This window comes from Nylanderia fulva, unplaced genomic scaffold (genome assembly GCF_048542155.1).
Source record: "Nylanderia fulva isolate GAGA-0341 unplaced genomic scaffold, ASM4854215v1 Scaffold19, whole genome shotgun sequence".
In the NCBI taxonomy this organism is placed as follows: domain Eukaryota; kingdom Metazoa; phylum Arthropoda; class Insecta; order Hymenoptera; family Formicidae; genus Nylanderia; species Nylanderia fulva.
Window position 1 is genome coordinate 4,327,292 of NW_028190161.1, and position 12,745 is coordinate 4,340,036.

At 27.8% G+C, this 12,745-nt stretch overlaps 3 protein-coding genes across 4 annotated transcripts; 1 reads left to right on the plus strand and 2 right to left on the minus strand.

Moving 5' to 3' along the window:
* The first annotated feature begins 907 nt into the window (after positions 1-907).
* LOC114932970 (mitochondrial-processing peptidase subunit alpha) lies at positions 908-4,857 on the plus strand. Of its 2 annotated transcripts, XM_029305389.2 has the most exons (12): positions 908-1,537; positions 1,617-1,870; positions 1,970-2,049; positions 2,253-2,438; positions 2,571-2,663; positions 2,789-2,961; positions 3,132-3,243; positions 3,331-3,539; positions 3,866-4,031; positions 4,231-4,363; positions 4,445-4,579; positions 4,729-4,857. In XM_029305389.2, the coding sequence occupies exons 1-12, from the start codon at positions 1,482-1,484 to the stop codon at positions 4,740-4,742; spliced, it is 1,611 nt and encodes a 536-aa protein (XP_029161222.1). In that variant the 5' UTR covers positions 908-1,481; the 3' UTR covers positions 4,743-4,857. The 2 variants fall into 2 exon arrangements, with proteins under 2 accessions (XP_029161222.1, XP_029161221.1); XM_029305388.2 differs by having other exon boundaries at positions 4,445-4,857.
* Positions 4,858-5,203: 346 nt separating this feature from the next.
* Positions 5,204-8,236, minus strand: RpL5 (ribosomal protein L5). The gene is made up of 6 exons (XM_085481815.1): positions 8,126-8,236; positions 7,125-7,310; positions 6,716-6,850; positions 6,262-6,464; positions 5,730-5,907; positions 5,204-5,480 (listed from the first exon to the last, which is right to left on the minus strand). The coding sequence occupies exons 1-6, from the start codon at positions 8,126-8,128 to the stop codon at positions 5,292-5,294; spliced, it is 894 nt and encodes a 297-aa protein (XP_085337941.1). The 5' UTR covers positions 8,129-8,236; the 3' UTR covers positions 5,204-5,291.
* A 389-nt stretch (positions 8,237-8,625) lies between these two features.
* Positions 8,626-12,552, minus strand: LOC114932971 (ribosomal protein L5). Its single transcript, XM_085481816.1, has 12 exons — positions 12,232-12,552; positions 12,009-12,129; positions 11,698-11,862; positions 11,325-11,599; positions 11,110-11,229; positions 10,885-11,028; positions 10,295-10,695; positions 9,920-10,109; positions 9,684-9,825; positions 9,228-9,534; positions 9,013-9,151; positions 8,626-8,895 (listed from the first exon to the last, which is right to left on the minus strand). The coding sequence occupies exons 1-12, from the start codon at positions 12,367-12,369 to the stop codon at positions 8,794-8,796; spliced, it is 2,244 nt and encodes a 747-aa protein (XP_085337942.1). The 5' UTR covers positions 12,370-12,552; the 3' UTR covers positions 8,626-8,793.
* Between the last annotated feature and the right edge of the window lie 193 nt (positions 12,553-12,745).

Consider the following 12,745-nt stretch of genomic DNA (forward strand, 5'->3'; position numbering starts at 1 on the left):
GATAACGTAAAAAGGTGAACTTTGAAAAATAAGGAACTTAAAAATTGCACTAATAAATGGGCTATATATATGTGAGCCGTGCGCGGATGTAAGGTGTGTTATATCGAAATTTAATTAATAGAATTGAGAATTAATCCCAATTTTAAGTCTTACAAATGTCCAAGCTAATTTTTTGTACCTCGTGTACATTTTTGAAAGTTATATCGAAAAATTAAATTTCAATATGCGTCTTACATCTCACATTTCGCATACGGCTCACATATAGCCTATTTATCTTTTATACTTTATTTCAACCCTTATAGAAATTTATTACTAGTAACGCCAATTTATCACTTATTTCGAGTAATTAATCACTTTTATTTCGAATACTTAAATTACTGTATATTATAGTATTTTAAATACTCAAAATAAGTGATTAATTGGCGTAGTGATAAATTTCTACAAGAGAATAAGGAGCCTTTAAATTCTTAATGTAAAAAATTTCAAGTAATTTTCTTTAATAAAATTTAATTAAAAATTTTAATTAAAAAATTTTTGAACACTGTGTTATATCACATTTAAAATCGTGATTATTTCAATAAAAAAACATTTTATGTGTAAAAAATATATTTTTTATATTTAATAAATTTTATATATATATATGCATATATGTAAAATATTCTCTCTCTCTCTCTCTCTCTCTCTCTCTCTCTCTCTCTCTCTCTCACACACACACACACACACACAACGGGGGCCAAATCTCTCAAATTGGTCTCATGATCAATTAGCCTGGATTCGCACCAGGGGCAAAGTCTGTTGGTAATGTCAAACGAATTTAGCCTGGACTTGCACCAGGGGCAAAGTCTTTTGGTTCAAGTCTACGAAATTTAGCACGGACTCGAACCAGGGGCAAAGTGTGTCGGTAAGGGGCAAAGTCTATCGCACGAAGATGGCGGTCTCTTCTTTAGGCAGGCCTTTGGCGATCTGTCTATTAATCTGTGATATTATAATCTAATAGGTTTGTTCTTTATTGCCGCACTTTCTGCACTAGTGTATACTAGTGACACCAAAGCGTTCTTTATTGCAGTGTAACCAAGTTCAGTGCAATAGTTCAGTGTACTCGCTGCCCTAGGTCTGAAGCAGTAACTTGTCCTGCTTGCACTAGTTCCGTTCAGTGCAATGCAGTATGAACTCAGTGTAGCAATAAAGAACCAAACCTTATATCACGAACTATGAATAAAAAAAATTAGTAAATAGAGTTCAAATTATTATCTGTATTTTTGTCTATATATATATTAATAAGATGTATTATTGCCCAATGTGCTCGATACTTCTTCGCGTTACATAAAAAACATTAACGAGATCTTGATAGTTTCTTGCTATCTCTTTTTTCTGACGGATACATTTGCTCTTTCGGTACATTTCGAACATCTCTATAAATATCTTTAATTTTCGACAGCGGAATTATATTGTGATTATATGTTAGAGATCCTTTTAACAAAATGTACACGTTTTCGAGGATATCACCAAAACCGTTAATTGTTGCGATTAAAGAAAGGTAATGTTGCGATAATGAGATATTGTGTAGGTTATAGGAAGGTTCCAAAAATTATATTGTATGTTTTTTACTTTTTCAGTTTTATTTCCACAAACTATTCTAACGTCTGGCAGAGATGTAATCTTTCCTCTCAAAGAATACTTAATGATTTGAATGAAAATCAGAAGAAATCTGTCACATCATTTCCACCACTAACGGAACCTATCCCTGATCTACCAAAACCTATCTATTCTACTGCAAAAGAGGAGCATCAGGGAACAAAAATAACAGTTTTGCCAAATGGTTTAAAAGTTGCATCAGAAAATAGATTTGGACAATTTTGTACCATAGGTGGTGAGTTAAAAATTAGGAAATATATTTTAAATTATGTATATATCAATTTATATTGAATTTTATGGGCAAATAAATATATATTATCTTTTTAATTTTCAGTTCTTATCGACTCAGGTCCACGATATGAAGCGGCATATCCAAGTGGCATTTCTCATTTCCTTGAAAAATTAGCATTTGGTGTAAGATTTCTTGATTTAGTATTGATTTAGTATGAAATTTTAATAGTGAAATAATAAGCAAATAATGGAGCTTACAGCTATATGTGTTCTAATCAATAATTTAGCTCTAATGACAGGTGTTTTTACCAACACTATATGGTTTTATTTACACTTAGCTTAAAATATGTAATAAAATATCTATATTATTATACTGCTTGTTACAGTCTACAAATACATATGATAGCAAGGATAAAATAATGCTAGCTTTAGAGAAACATGGTGGTATATGTGACTGTCAGGCATCTCGTGACACATTTGTCTATGCAGCATCGGCAGAACGTCGTGGATTGGATATAGTTACTCAAGTTCTAGGTGATATTGTCTTGAGACCTCAAATTACAGAGGAAGAGGTATATAATAATGTATAAAGAAATTTTGTATTTCTTATGTTTCATTCTATTATAAAATATAATTCTCATTAACATCATAAAATTACTATATTGTATATATGTTTTTACAAATTAAAGTTGAATCATTTGCAGGTGCAAATTGCCAGACAAACTGTACAATTCGAATTAGAGTCTTTACATACAAGGCCAGAACAAGAACCCATATTAATGGACATGATTCATGCTGTGAGTTTGAAATACATATTTTATAGATAGATATTTTTAAAATATTTTTTTTTATTAGCATTACAAATATATTTTTTTGTTATAAGGAAAGAAAATATATAATTATAGATATGTTATATCGATAGGCTGCATATAGGAAGAACACATTAGGTTTGCCCAAGATTTGTCCAAAAGAGAATATTGATAAAATTGACAGAAAGATTTTACACACATATCTCAAACATCATTATGTACCGAATAGAATGGTAATTGCTGGAGTTGGTGTTGAACATGATGATTTGGTCCATGCTGTTAACAAGTAAGAGTCAAATGTTCAATAAATAGTGATAAATTATTAATAATTTAATTAAAATTTTTCAAAATATAAGTTGAATACATTATTTTTATAATGTATAATATTAATAACAATAATAACAAATTTTTTTAAATCTTTATCCATATGTGCTAATAATATTATCTTTGATGTAGATACTTTGTAGATCAAAAACCTATCTGGGAGGAACAACCTGATCTTATTCTATTAAATAATGCAGATACTGTCGATAAATCTATCGCACAATACAGTGCAGGATGCATTATGGTACATTCATTTAGATATTATGTGCTTACAAATATTCTTATTGTGAAATTAAGAAAAATAAAAGATTTTTTTATGTGTTTGAAATAGGAGGAATGCAATGTGCCAATTTACGCGGGACCTAGCGGCTTGCCGGAATTATCACATATTGTTATAGGTTTAGAAGGTTGTTCCCATCAAGATTCAGATTTTGTCGCTATGTGTGTATTAAACATGATGATGGGAGGTGGCGGCAGTTTTAGTGCTGGCGGTCCTGGAAAAGGAATGTACACTCGTTTGTACACCAATGTGTTAAATAGGTGAAATAATTTTATATTTTTATTAACTTTTTTTATTTTGTTTGGATACAAGAAAAAAAAGAAGTGTAAAAAATATAACAAATGATAATTATATAGATAATTATTTTTCATATCTCTTCTTTAATATCATTTATATTATATTATTTTTATTATAATTAAAGAGTAAATGATATATTTTTAATTTTTTACATTTATTATAACAGCCATTGCATCTTGAGTATTATATACAAGTTACAAACTTATCTCATTCTTACAGCAAATCTCTTAATTAAGACACACCTTCCATATTACACTTATTACTAAATTAACGTTAATTAATGTTTTAGGTATCATTGGTTGTACAGTGCAACTGCATATAATCATGCTTATGCAGACACTGGTCTGTTTTGTATTCACGCTTCATGCACACCATCTAATGTAAAGGATATGGTAGAAGTAATTATACACGAAATGGTTGCCATGGCAAGTGGAGTCTCGGATAATGAATTAGCGGTATGATTTTGCTTTATATATCTTTGAATTAGACTATAATTAAAAACATATATTACACTTTATGATAACGTTGATACATAACTATTATCATAAATTAATATGAGAATGTCAAGACTCACAAATCTCAAATTCCCTCTATTTTCATTAAATCGTTGTCCTATAATCAATAATTATATCTTTTATTTTTTCTTTTATATAGAGGGCAAAGAAGCAATTACAGTCGATGCTACTTATGAATCTGGAACAACGGCCTGTTGTATTTGAAGATATTGGTAGACAAGTTCTAGCAACTGGTTCTAGAAAAAGGCCAGAATATTTTATGCAAGCTATCGGTAAGCTGTAAAATTAACTTTGCAAGTTTGATAAATTACAGTATTTTCTCAATAATACTCACAAAAAATGTATGCTTACAGATGCAATATCTAAGGATGACATTGATAGAGTAGCACGACGTTTATTAAAATCGCCCCCTTGCATAGCGGCACGCGGCGAAATAAAAACCGTACCTTCTATCGCGGACATTCAAAACGCCTTACTCAATCCTCAAGGTCGGTTACCTGGTTTTCGTAACAGATTGTCACTCTTTCGTTAAAAAAATGGATAAAATATTCAAACAGTCTTCTCGTTCTAAATAAATGTCATTTAATTGTATCCAATTATCATATAACAAATGTTATATTTCTTTTTTTTTTATTAGGCAAAAGAAAATAAAGGTCTGGATTTGTCCCTTTTAGTCTGATATGTAATATTCCATTTCATATTGAACTAAAATTCGTATGGTGTGAAAGATCCTGTATCTCTTGGATAAAAATTTGTCAAAATTTAATTACGAATTTTATTAATGCTATATTATTTCAAAGAGTAAATTGTACATACAATATATAATTAAGTGTTGAAAATTAAAATTATTTATATCATTCAACAACATAAAAGAAAGTAAAAATTATCGATTAATTAGAACCATAATAAAAGATAGACTAATGTATTAATCCTGTGTAATTTATGGAAATTTTTATTTGATAATGGATTTGCTATAAAACAATTACACAAGAATTTGGAAATTTTATGTAAAAACTTTTATTGTCAATTTCTATCCTCTGGCAATAATTAAAAAAAAATAAAAACCAAGAATATTTTGTGTGTAAATAATATATTCAATAACAATTTATAAATTTGTCATATGTTTGAGTTTTCTTTATTCTTCATTCATACACACAAATCTGTGCATACATCATAAACATGATTCTGAACGAAGAATAATTACACTTCTGCTTCCTCCAAGGTTTTGAGGAATGCAGCCTTCTTCTGGGCCACACGATTCTTCCTCTCAGACAAAGATAATTTCGCACGGTTCCATCTCTTCTTGATGGGTTCCTTCTCCCTTACGACCTTCTTATGTTCTGGATCTGTACGGATTGCCTCGTGCGCTTTCTTGTATATATTCTCGATCTATTACAAAAATGGTTTTTCTTATTAGCTCTATTCTTATTGATCTAAATGTATATTTAGCAATAATGTAACATGGGTTTATTTTGATAAATGCATTAATGCATTCACATTTTTAACCAATGAAGATTGCTGTTGTCCAACTGCGACGCTACATAGATTTAATTAATCTAAGCAGCAATTATAAGTTGGACGTGTGTACTAAAAAATAATATAAATATACATTCAAAATTGCATTATAATTATGCTTACATCATTTGCAGAAATGCCATGCTTAATATATTGTGAAAACTGTCTCTTGAAAGCTTCGTCGTCCTCTTCTTCCAAAGTTTTCATGTAATTTGCAACATGTTGACCAAATATATGCTGTCTGTGCACTTCTGCATTGAATGCCTTCGCATCAGGATCATATCCAGGGAATCTCTTAGTACTATAAAACAATGCAAGTTCATTAAATAACCAAAGTTACACAATGTTTTCTAATTTTTAATATTTTCTAATGTTTTTTAATATTTTTTAATTTGATATTGTCAGAAAAACTTTTTTAGTTTTGTATGAAATTTACGATATTGTAAAATGAAAGAAAAAAGTAAACTTCAAGACAATTCAAATGACATATATATGTTATAAAATTATCATAAACTACTATGCATATTTATATGATTTGTATTGATTTGATTAACATTGTAACTTTATTTTTTTAGATGAGAATACATTTATAAAGTAAAAAAGGAAAAATATAAAATTAGACAATAATATAAATGAAATAAATTTCTTTAATTACCTATGAGGAATATTGAGACCGCCATCAACCGCGCCTTTCATGGCACCGAAAACTCGGGCGCCAGTTGTGGTACGCATCAGTCCCGTATCTAGATAACATCTGAAAGCAGCTGGGCCATCGTCCAATCCCTCAACATTATATTCGTCACCAGTCACTTCTGTGGTACCCACATACAAGGAATCCAATCCCAACGTTTTAAGAAGCTACAAAAATGACATAATCGATTTTAACAAATTAAATAATAAGAAGTTTCATTCTTTGACACAACTATCTAATATTTTTGCTAATCAGGATACGTATAGGGAACAACTGTGTTTTCTTCAGTGAAACATCAAAGTGAGCTAGGTGTTTCATCATTTTAGCAATATTGTAAATATTGTAGATAATTAAAAAAAAAAAAAAAAAAAAAAAAAATATATATATATATATATATATATATACATATATAACTTACTCTTCTGGCTAAGAGCAAACCAGTGCAATAAGCAGATGCATAGTTGGTGAGACCAACTTTAACACCATATCTTGGAAGTTCATGGCTGTAAGCAGCACACACAATTCTATCTCCTTCGATTCTTGAATAAGCAACCTTGAAAAAAAATGCATGTGTTAGTTGTCAATTTTTTGCATACATTTAATATATATTATATAAAATTTATTATATATTAATATAATTGAAATATATATTCCTCTATATTCTCTATCAATTAAGTTTTTATAAATTAGATTTCTCGCACTATTACTGTTCCACAGTTTAACATTTGCTATTCTATTAAATTGTGTATATGTAAAACAAAGATTACTAGTAAAGTTTTATTCTAAAAAAAAAAATTAAATTTATATATATTATCTTCGTAATTTACCTGGCATGTAATATCCTTATTGGAGAGACGTACAATTAACCTATACTTAGGTGTATTGTACTTGTTCTTGTCTTGAATAGTTAATCTTTTGCGAGCATAATAATCAGTTTTTCCTTCACGACGCCTCTTAAATTTAACTTGATAACGTTTGAAGTACTGCTTGTTTTTGACTACTTTAACGAAACCCTATAAAAATGCAGATATTAGAATAACAGCAAATAAATAAGTTTCAAATTTAATTAGTTTTATGTTTAGAACAAATAAAAAACAAGGAATAAAGTTTAATTACTTCTAAATGGAAACAATTTCGAGTTTTAATAATTAAATAAAAATTATGTGTTACTTTTTAGTAAATAAGTAGACATACATTATTGTACGACGTATTTTGCCAAAAAATTGATCTTCCAATATTATTTTATAAGTGTAATATCTGATATTTTTGCTAATCAGATTGTATTTTGGGAACAATTGTGTTTTCTTCAGTGAAACATCAAAGTGAGCTAGGTGGATCATCATGTTTTAGCAACATATATCAGATATATACACTTCCTCCTTACATTAAGGAAGTCTGAGCTCAGTGAAAACCGAAGTACCCGAGATATTGTATATATATAAGATAATATTTTTATCTAAATACTATTTCCACTGCTAAAAAACAGGCAGCATAAATCAACTGGCATATGAGTAAATCCTTGCGGAGCCTCATCAGCCAAAGAACCAATACATATTCATGAGATTAAAAATTAGATTATATTCATAAATAAAGATGAAGATATTAATTATAATCTTTTGTCTAAACAAAATGCACTATTTCAGATAGTGCTACAAATATATAAAGAAAATGTAAAATGCTACATAGAGCATTTTTCCATCATGTGGCAAATAACGAATCTCTCCGAAAAATAAGCATCTTGCTTTTTTATTGATATTCAATAAATAATATGCATATATTTAAGTTTAATCAGTCAAATACACCATATATTGAAAGAAAATTTGCTCACCATTATGTTAAAATGATCCGAAGATTACACGAAGCACAGCACAGAAAGAACAGCCTCGAACGGACCGTGCAAAGGAGAGAAAGAGGAAGTTGTGGAAGATGGCCGTAGTCAAAGGAAGTTTAGACAACAACGACACTAGTGGTAAGCAGATGAACCAGAGCACGATGCTCAGCGATCCTAGCAGCGAGGAGAAAAAGCTTCTCATAAAAAGAAAGTAAATAAATAAAAAATAAAAATTCGAATTTTTATTAAAGTAAAAAATTCATCTAAATTTTTTAAATTTATATTATTTATTAACATATTAATAATTGGAGAATAAATGTAAAATGTAAAAAAATTGTACATTTATTATCATTTTTAAAACAGCTAAATAGCAAAGCTGTGAGTAAATAAGATAAAAGAAAAATACGAGCAAATTAAATCGCTCGTAAAAGATTAGACACTTTCGGATTATAAATGTTTGTTTAGATTTATAATTTTCATTTATTATTTGTACAACTTTATTTTATCATTTGTTACAGATGTAAAATTATATAGTAAAGTTGTATTTTTGTCAACTCTAATTTATAAAAATTACATAGTAAATACACAGAATATGTTAACAAAACATCTTATACAATTATTAAATATTACTTACACTCTTAAAAAAAACATATTTTATATTATATTTACATTTTTCTTGTGAACTCGTATATAGAATGCATCACTGACATGTCATCTCGTTCCTTTAACCACTGTTTGATAAGACATTCAATTCTCTTGGCATCCATCTATAACAATGTGACATATAAAATATACTAATAAAAAAACTACTTACATGTTTGTACTCATACATTATATAATATCTATATAATTTTTACAAAAAAAGCAAATATTTAATAACATACCTTATCTACATCAATGTCAGAAATTTTCAAGCCTTTTATCAAGCCAACAATATCTATGATCCATACTTGTTCACAAATTGTAGCAATCCATAAATTAGGCGCCAAACGACCTATTATATGTTCACTTTCAAAATTTAATCTGTAAAATAATTATTAAAATATATTGACAAAAGAAAAATATGATAAATAATTGTCAATATCGATTAAAATTCAACCTTGTAGTTATCTTAGCTCTGTCAATAGTCCAAGGTACTATTGTTCTCATATTTAATTTCTCTGTCTTCTCGGTTTTTGTATTCTTCATTTTTTCAAATAGCTGTAAGAGCCTGCTTTTATTTCCCTCTGTAACTACCTTATTCACTTCATCTCTTTTTTCATCTTTTTTACATGCCTGATGTTCCTTTTCTTCTTTATGTGTAACATCTCGGTAATAACCACGTTCATGTGATGATAGTTGTTTCCAGAATTCGGTAATTTTTTTTGCAGTTTGAGCTGCTGTTAATGTAGGATTTTCTTTTGCAACTAAATACAAATACATCATTATTAATCATAATTCTTAACAATTTATGTATGTATTTTGTTATATAATTTTATATAACAAAATACATACAAACTTTGTAAGCAACATAAAAGAATAATAATTGAATTACATGTATATATATTATACATACTTTGCGATCTTACATGTTTTATAAATTTAAGATCTTTATTATCAATATGTGTTCTATCTAATTCTATCTCATTAGTCTGATTGACTAAGTCATCGTTGGATTGTCTTCTAATAGTAATATCAGATTCTATATCTGTACCTCCCTATTTTTGATACAATCAAATGTAAGATAATTCTATAACGAAATTATAAATACATACATACTTGTGTATATTAAAATTGTGAAAAAAATTTTACCTTGAGACCTGTGATATGCCCTTTACTCCATGTCTCTAATGAAATTTGTTTCTTTTCTTGATTCTCGTTTAACTTAGCTTGGTTTTCATTTGCAGATATCGTAGAGCTTCTAATCTCTCCTCCTATAAAGTCAAAATCTTCACCAAGATCTACAACAGGTAATTGACTCAAAGTTTCAGTTTCTTCGGCCCTGTAAAAAATTTACATTGTTAATATTTATATAATTATTCAAAGCTCTTGAATGCTATTAAAACAGGAACTAATACACTAATATTAAAAATAAAAAAATTTCTGAAACTTATATGTAATATATAGATTTATTATATTAAATAAATTAAATTATTATTATTATTTATTATATAGATTTATGCTAACGTTTTATCCGACGAAATTATAATAGGAAAGGTATCATTTGAATCAGAATCACTTAAATTCGGCGGTTGCATATGAGTTGTTAAAGCTAATGCATCTTTATAATGCCGTTGATCTGGAATTGGATCAATATTTTGCTTATGTGGAGATTGTTCATGTCCATTATTTGGCATAAGCATTGACTTTTCTTTGTTAATTTTTTCTTGATTAACTTTCTCTTGAGTATCAATTTTTCGTTTTTTACATACAGGCCATTCAGTATCGATAACATCCTCGCTAGTATTAAGTGTATAATCTTCATAACCAGTGGATGTGTCATTAGATACATTTTGTTCAACAGACTCCACAGATTTAAGTCCATAATATTTTTTTATGCATTTATCTACAGTATCAAAGATTTTATTCTACAAATATCAAATATATTGATGTGTATATTTTAATAAACATCTCTGTAAAATAATACTAATTTGAAAATAAGTACTATTATATATTTATAAATTTTAAAAATTTATATAAATATTGTGTTAATTGTGCTTCATAAAGATATAAACATCTTTATTTAATATAAATTTTAATATTACTTATAATCTTACCTGATCTTTAAAAAGAATGGCATCTTTATTTGGTTCCAGATTAACATCAATATCCATTGGTTTCAAAATAATGTACACAAGAAAAATGATTTTTTTTCTATGTGACTCTTGTTTAAAATATTCTAATATTAAATTATTTATTAGCTATATATAAAAATATAAATTTTCATTATTTAGTTATTATCTTAATAATTAAATTATAATATTAATATAGACAGAACATACTTTTTGAAGACTTTTATGCTTAATAGGTCTATTATTTACAAAAATAAAATTTAAATCAGGATGAGAAACTTCCGATAGATCTTGTATCTTTTTTGAAGGTAACATCAATTGCAGAATAAACTGTAAAATAATCAAGATGTAAATTATGTCAATATTGCTAGATGTAGAGATAGATAAAAAAATAAAATTTTTTAAAAATAATTTTAAAAGCATACTTCTGCATTCTTGGGTTCAACCCATTCCATAATGGACATAATTTTTCTACCAAGTATGTGACTCACAGCTTCTTTAATATTATTTAAACTTGGTTTTGTAAATAAAAGAATGTTGTTCACTCTAAATTGAATTCGTACATTTGGTTTACATATACTAAAGCAATGCATTAGTGTCTCCAATAATTTAATAACTTGATTAGCTTTTCTTGTATTAGTGATTATTTGTCTCCTTACAGGCATTTGTTTAAATAAATCTTTCACTTGTATAGTAGTTCCTAAAATGTATATATAAATGTATCAAAATATGATTATGTGACTAATGTATATTATCATATATATTTAAAAATAATTTAAAAATTAAAGATATTTTTACCAGTACTTCTGTGACATGATTCGTGTTTCACAATTTGCCCAATGTGATTCATTACATACATAGTCCCAACATTATCTTCTTTTATTTTTGTTATAACAATAACTTCTGCTACCACGCATAATGCATTCAGAGCTTCTCCTCTAAATCCAAATGTTTCTAATGTATCTAAGAATAATAATAAAAGTATAAGAATTTATTTCATTGTTATACGACTTATTCCACATGTGATTTGTCTTTTATGGTTTAACGTTTAAAAGCTGAATTTTTTAGAGACATTTAAATGTTACGAATTAAATATAAAAGTATCTTACCTAAATCTTCAAAATTTGATATTTTAGATGTATAGGAAGGTAATCCCATGTACATTGCATCTTCCTTAGATATACCATGACCATTATCCTTTACTTCTATTAAAGATGTACCATTATCAACCTAGGGAAAACAAAGCCATGTGACCGACTTGAAAAATAAATAACTTAAAAATATACATATATGCATACATGTAAATATGTGAGATTAAACCGTTTTACATACAAGATTGATTTCAATATTATCTGCATCAGCATCAAGTGCATTTTCCACCAATTCTTTAACCACAGAATAAACTGAAGTTATTATTTGCGTGGTAGTAATTAGCTTTGCTGTCCTCACATCTAGTGCCGAAATCGGCATTTTTAAATTCTGCTATTAATAATATTTTAATCGTGTAAATATCAAGAAATATCTGATGAAAAAATATGCAAAATTTTAATGTTGCATTTACGACATAACATCACCGGCGAATTTAAAAACCATAACATAGAACATAGCCTCAATTTGTCTTGCACAGAGTTCCGGAAGTCACATGTTCAAGTTTTTTGCGCATGCGTGACAATAATGGCGGTAAATACAGCGGTATATAACAAAAAATATAGATGCAAAATATTTTGACAGATGGTAGAAATAAAGACAAATTAGATAAAAAAAAAGTTTTAGATAAATTAAATTAAATAAAGTCTAGCTAAAAAAACTATTAAAAACGTGAAGTTAGATTATAATTAAAAAAATG

Bases quoted from the DNA above. Each gene is read 5' to 3' on its own strand.
- LOC114932970 (XM_029305388.2), top strand. From the start codon at position 1,482: ATGTACACGTTTTCGAGGATATCACCAAAACCGTTAATTGTTGCGATT. The intron at 2,050-2,252 runs GTAAGATTTCTT...TGCTTGTTACAG, and splicing joins TTGAAAAATTAGCATTTGGT to TCTACAAATACATATGATAG. The intron at 2,962-3,131 runs GTAAGAGTCAAA...TCTTTGATGTAG, and splicing joins TTGGTCCATGCTGTTAACAA to ATACTTTGTAGATCAAAAAC.
- LOC114932971 (XM_085481816.1), bottom strand. From the start codon at position 12,369: ATGCCGATTTCGGCACTAGATGTGAGGACAGCAAAGCTAATTACTACC. The intron at 12,130-12,231 runs GTATGTAAAACG...TGTTTTCCCTAG, and splicing joins ATAATATTGAAATCAATCTT to GTTGATAATGGTACATCTTT. The intron at 9,826-9,919 runs GTAAAATTTTTT...TATCAAAAATAG, and splicing joins GGCATATCACAGGTCTCAAG to GGAGGTACAGATATAGAATC.
- RpL5 (XM_085481815.1), bottom strand. The intron at 6,851-7,124 runs GTAAATTACGAA...TTTTTTTTCAAG, and splicing joins ATAAGGATATTACATGCCAG to GTTGCTTATTCAAGAATCGA. The intron at 6,465-6,715 runs GTAAGTTATATA...TCATTTTTGTAG, and splicing joins GTTTGCTCTTAGCCAGAAGA to CTTCTTAAAACGTTGGGATT.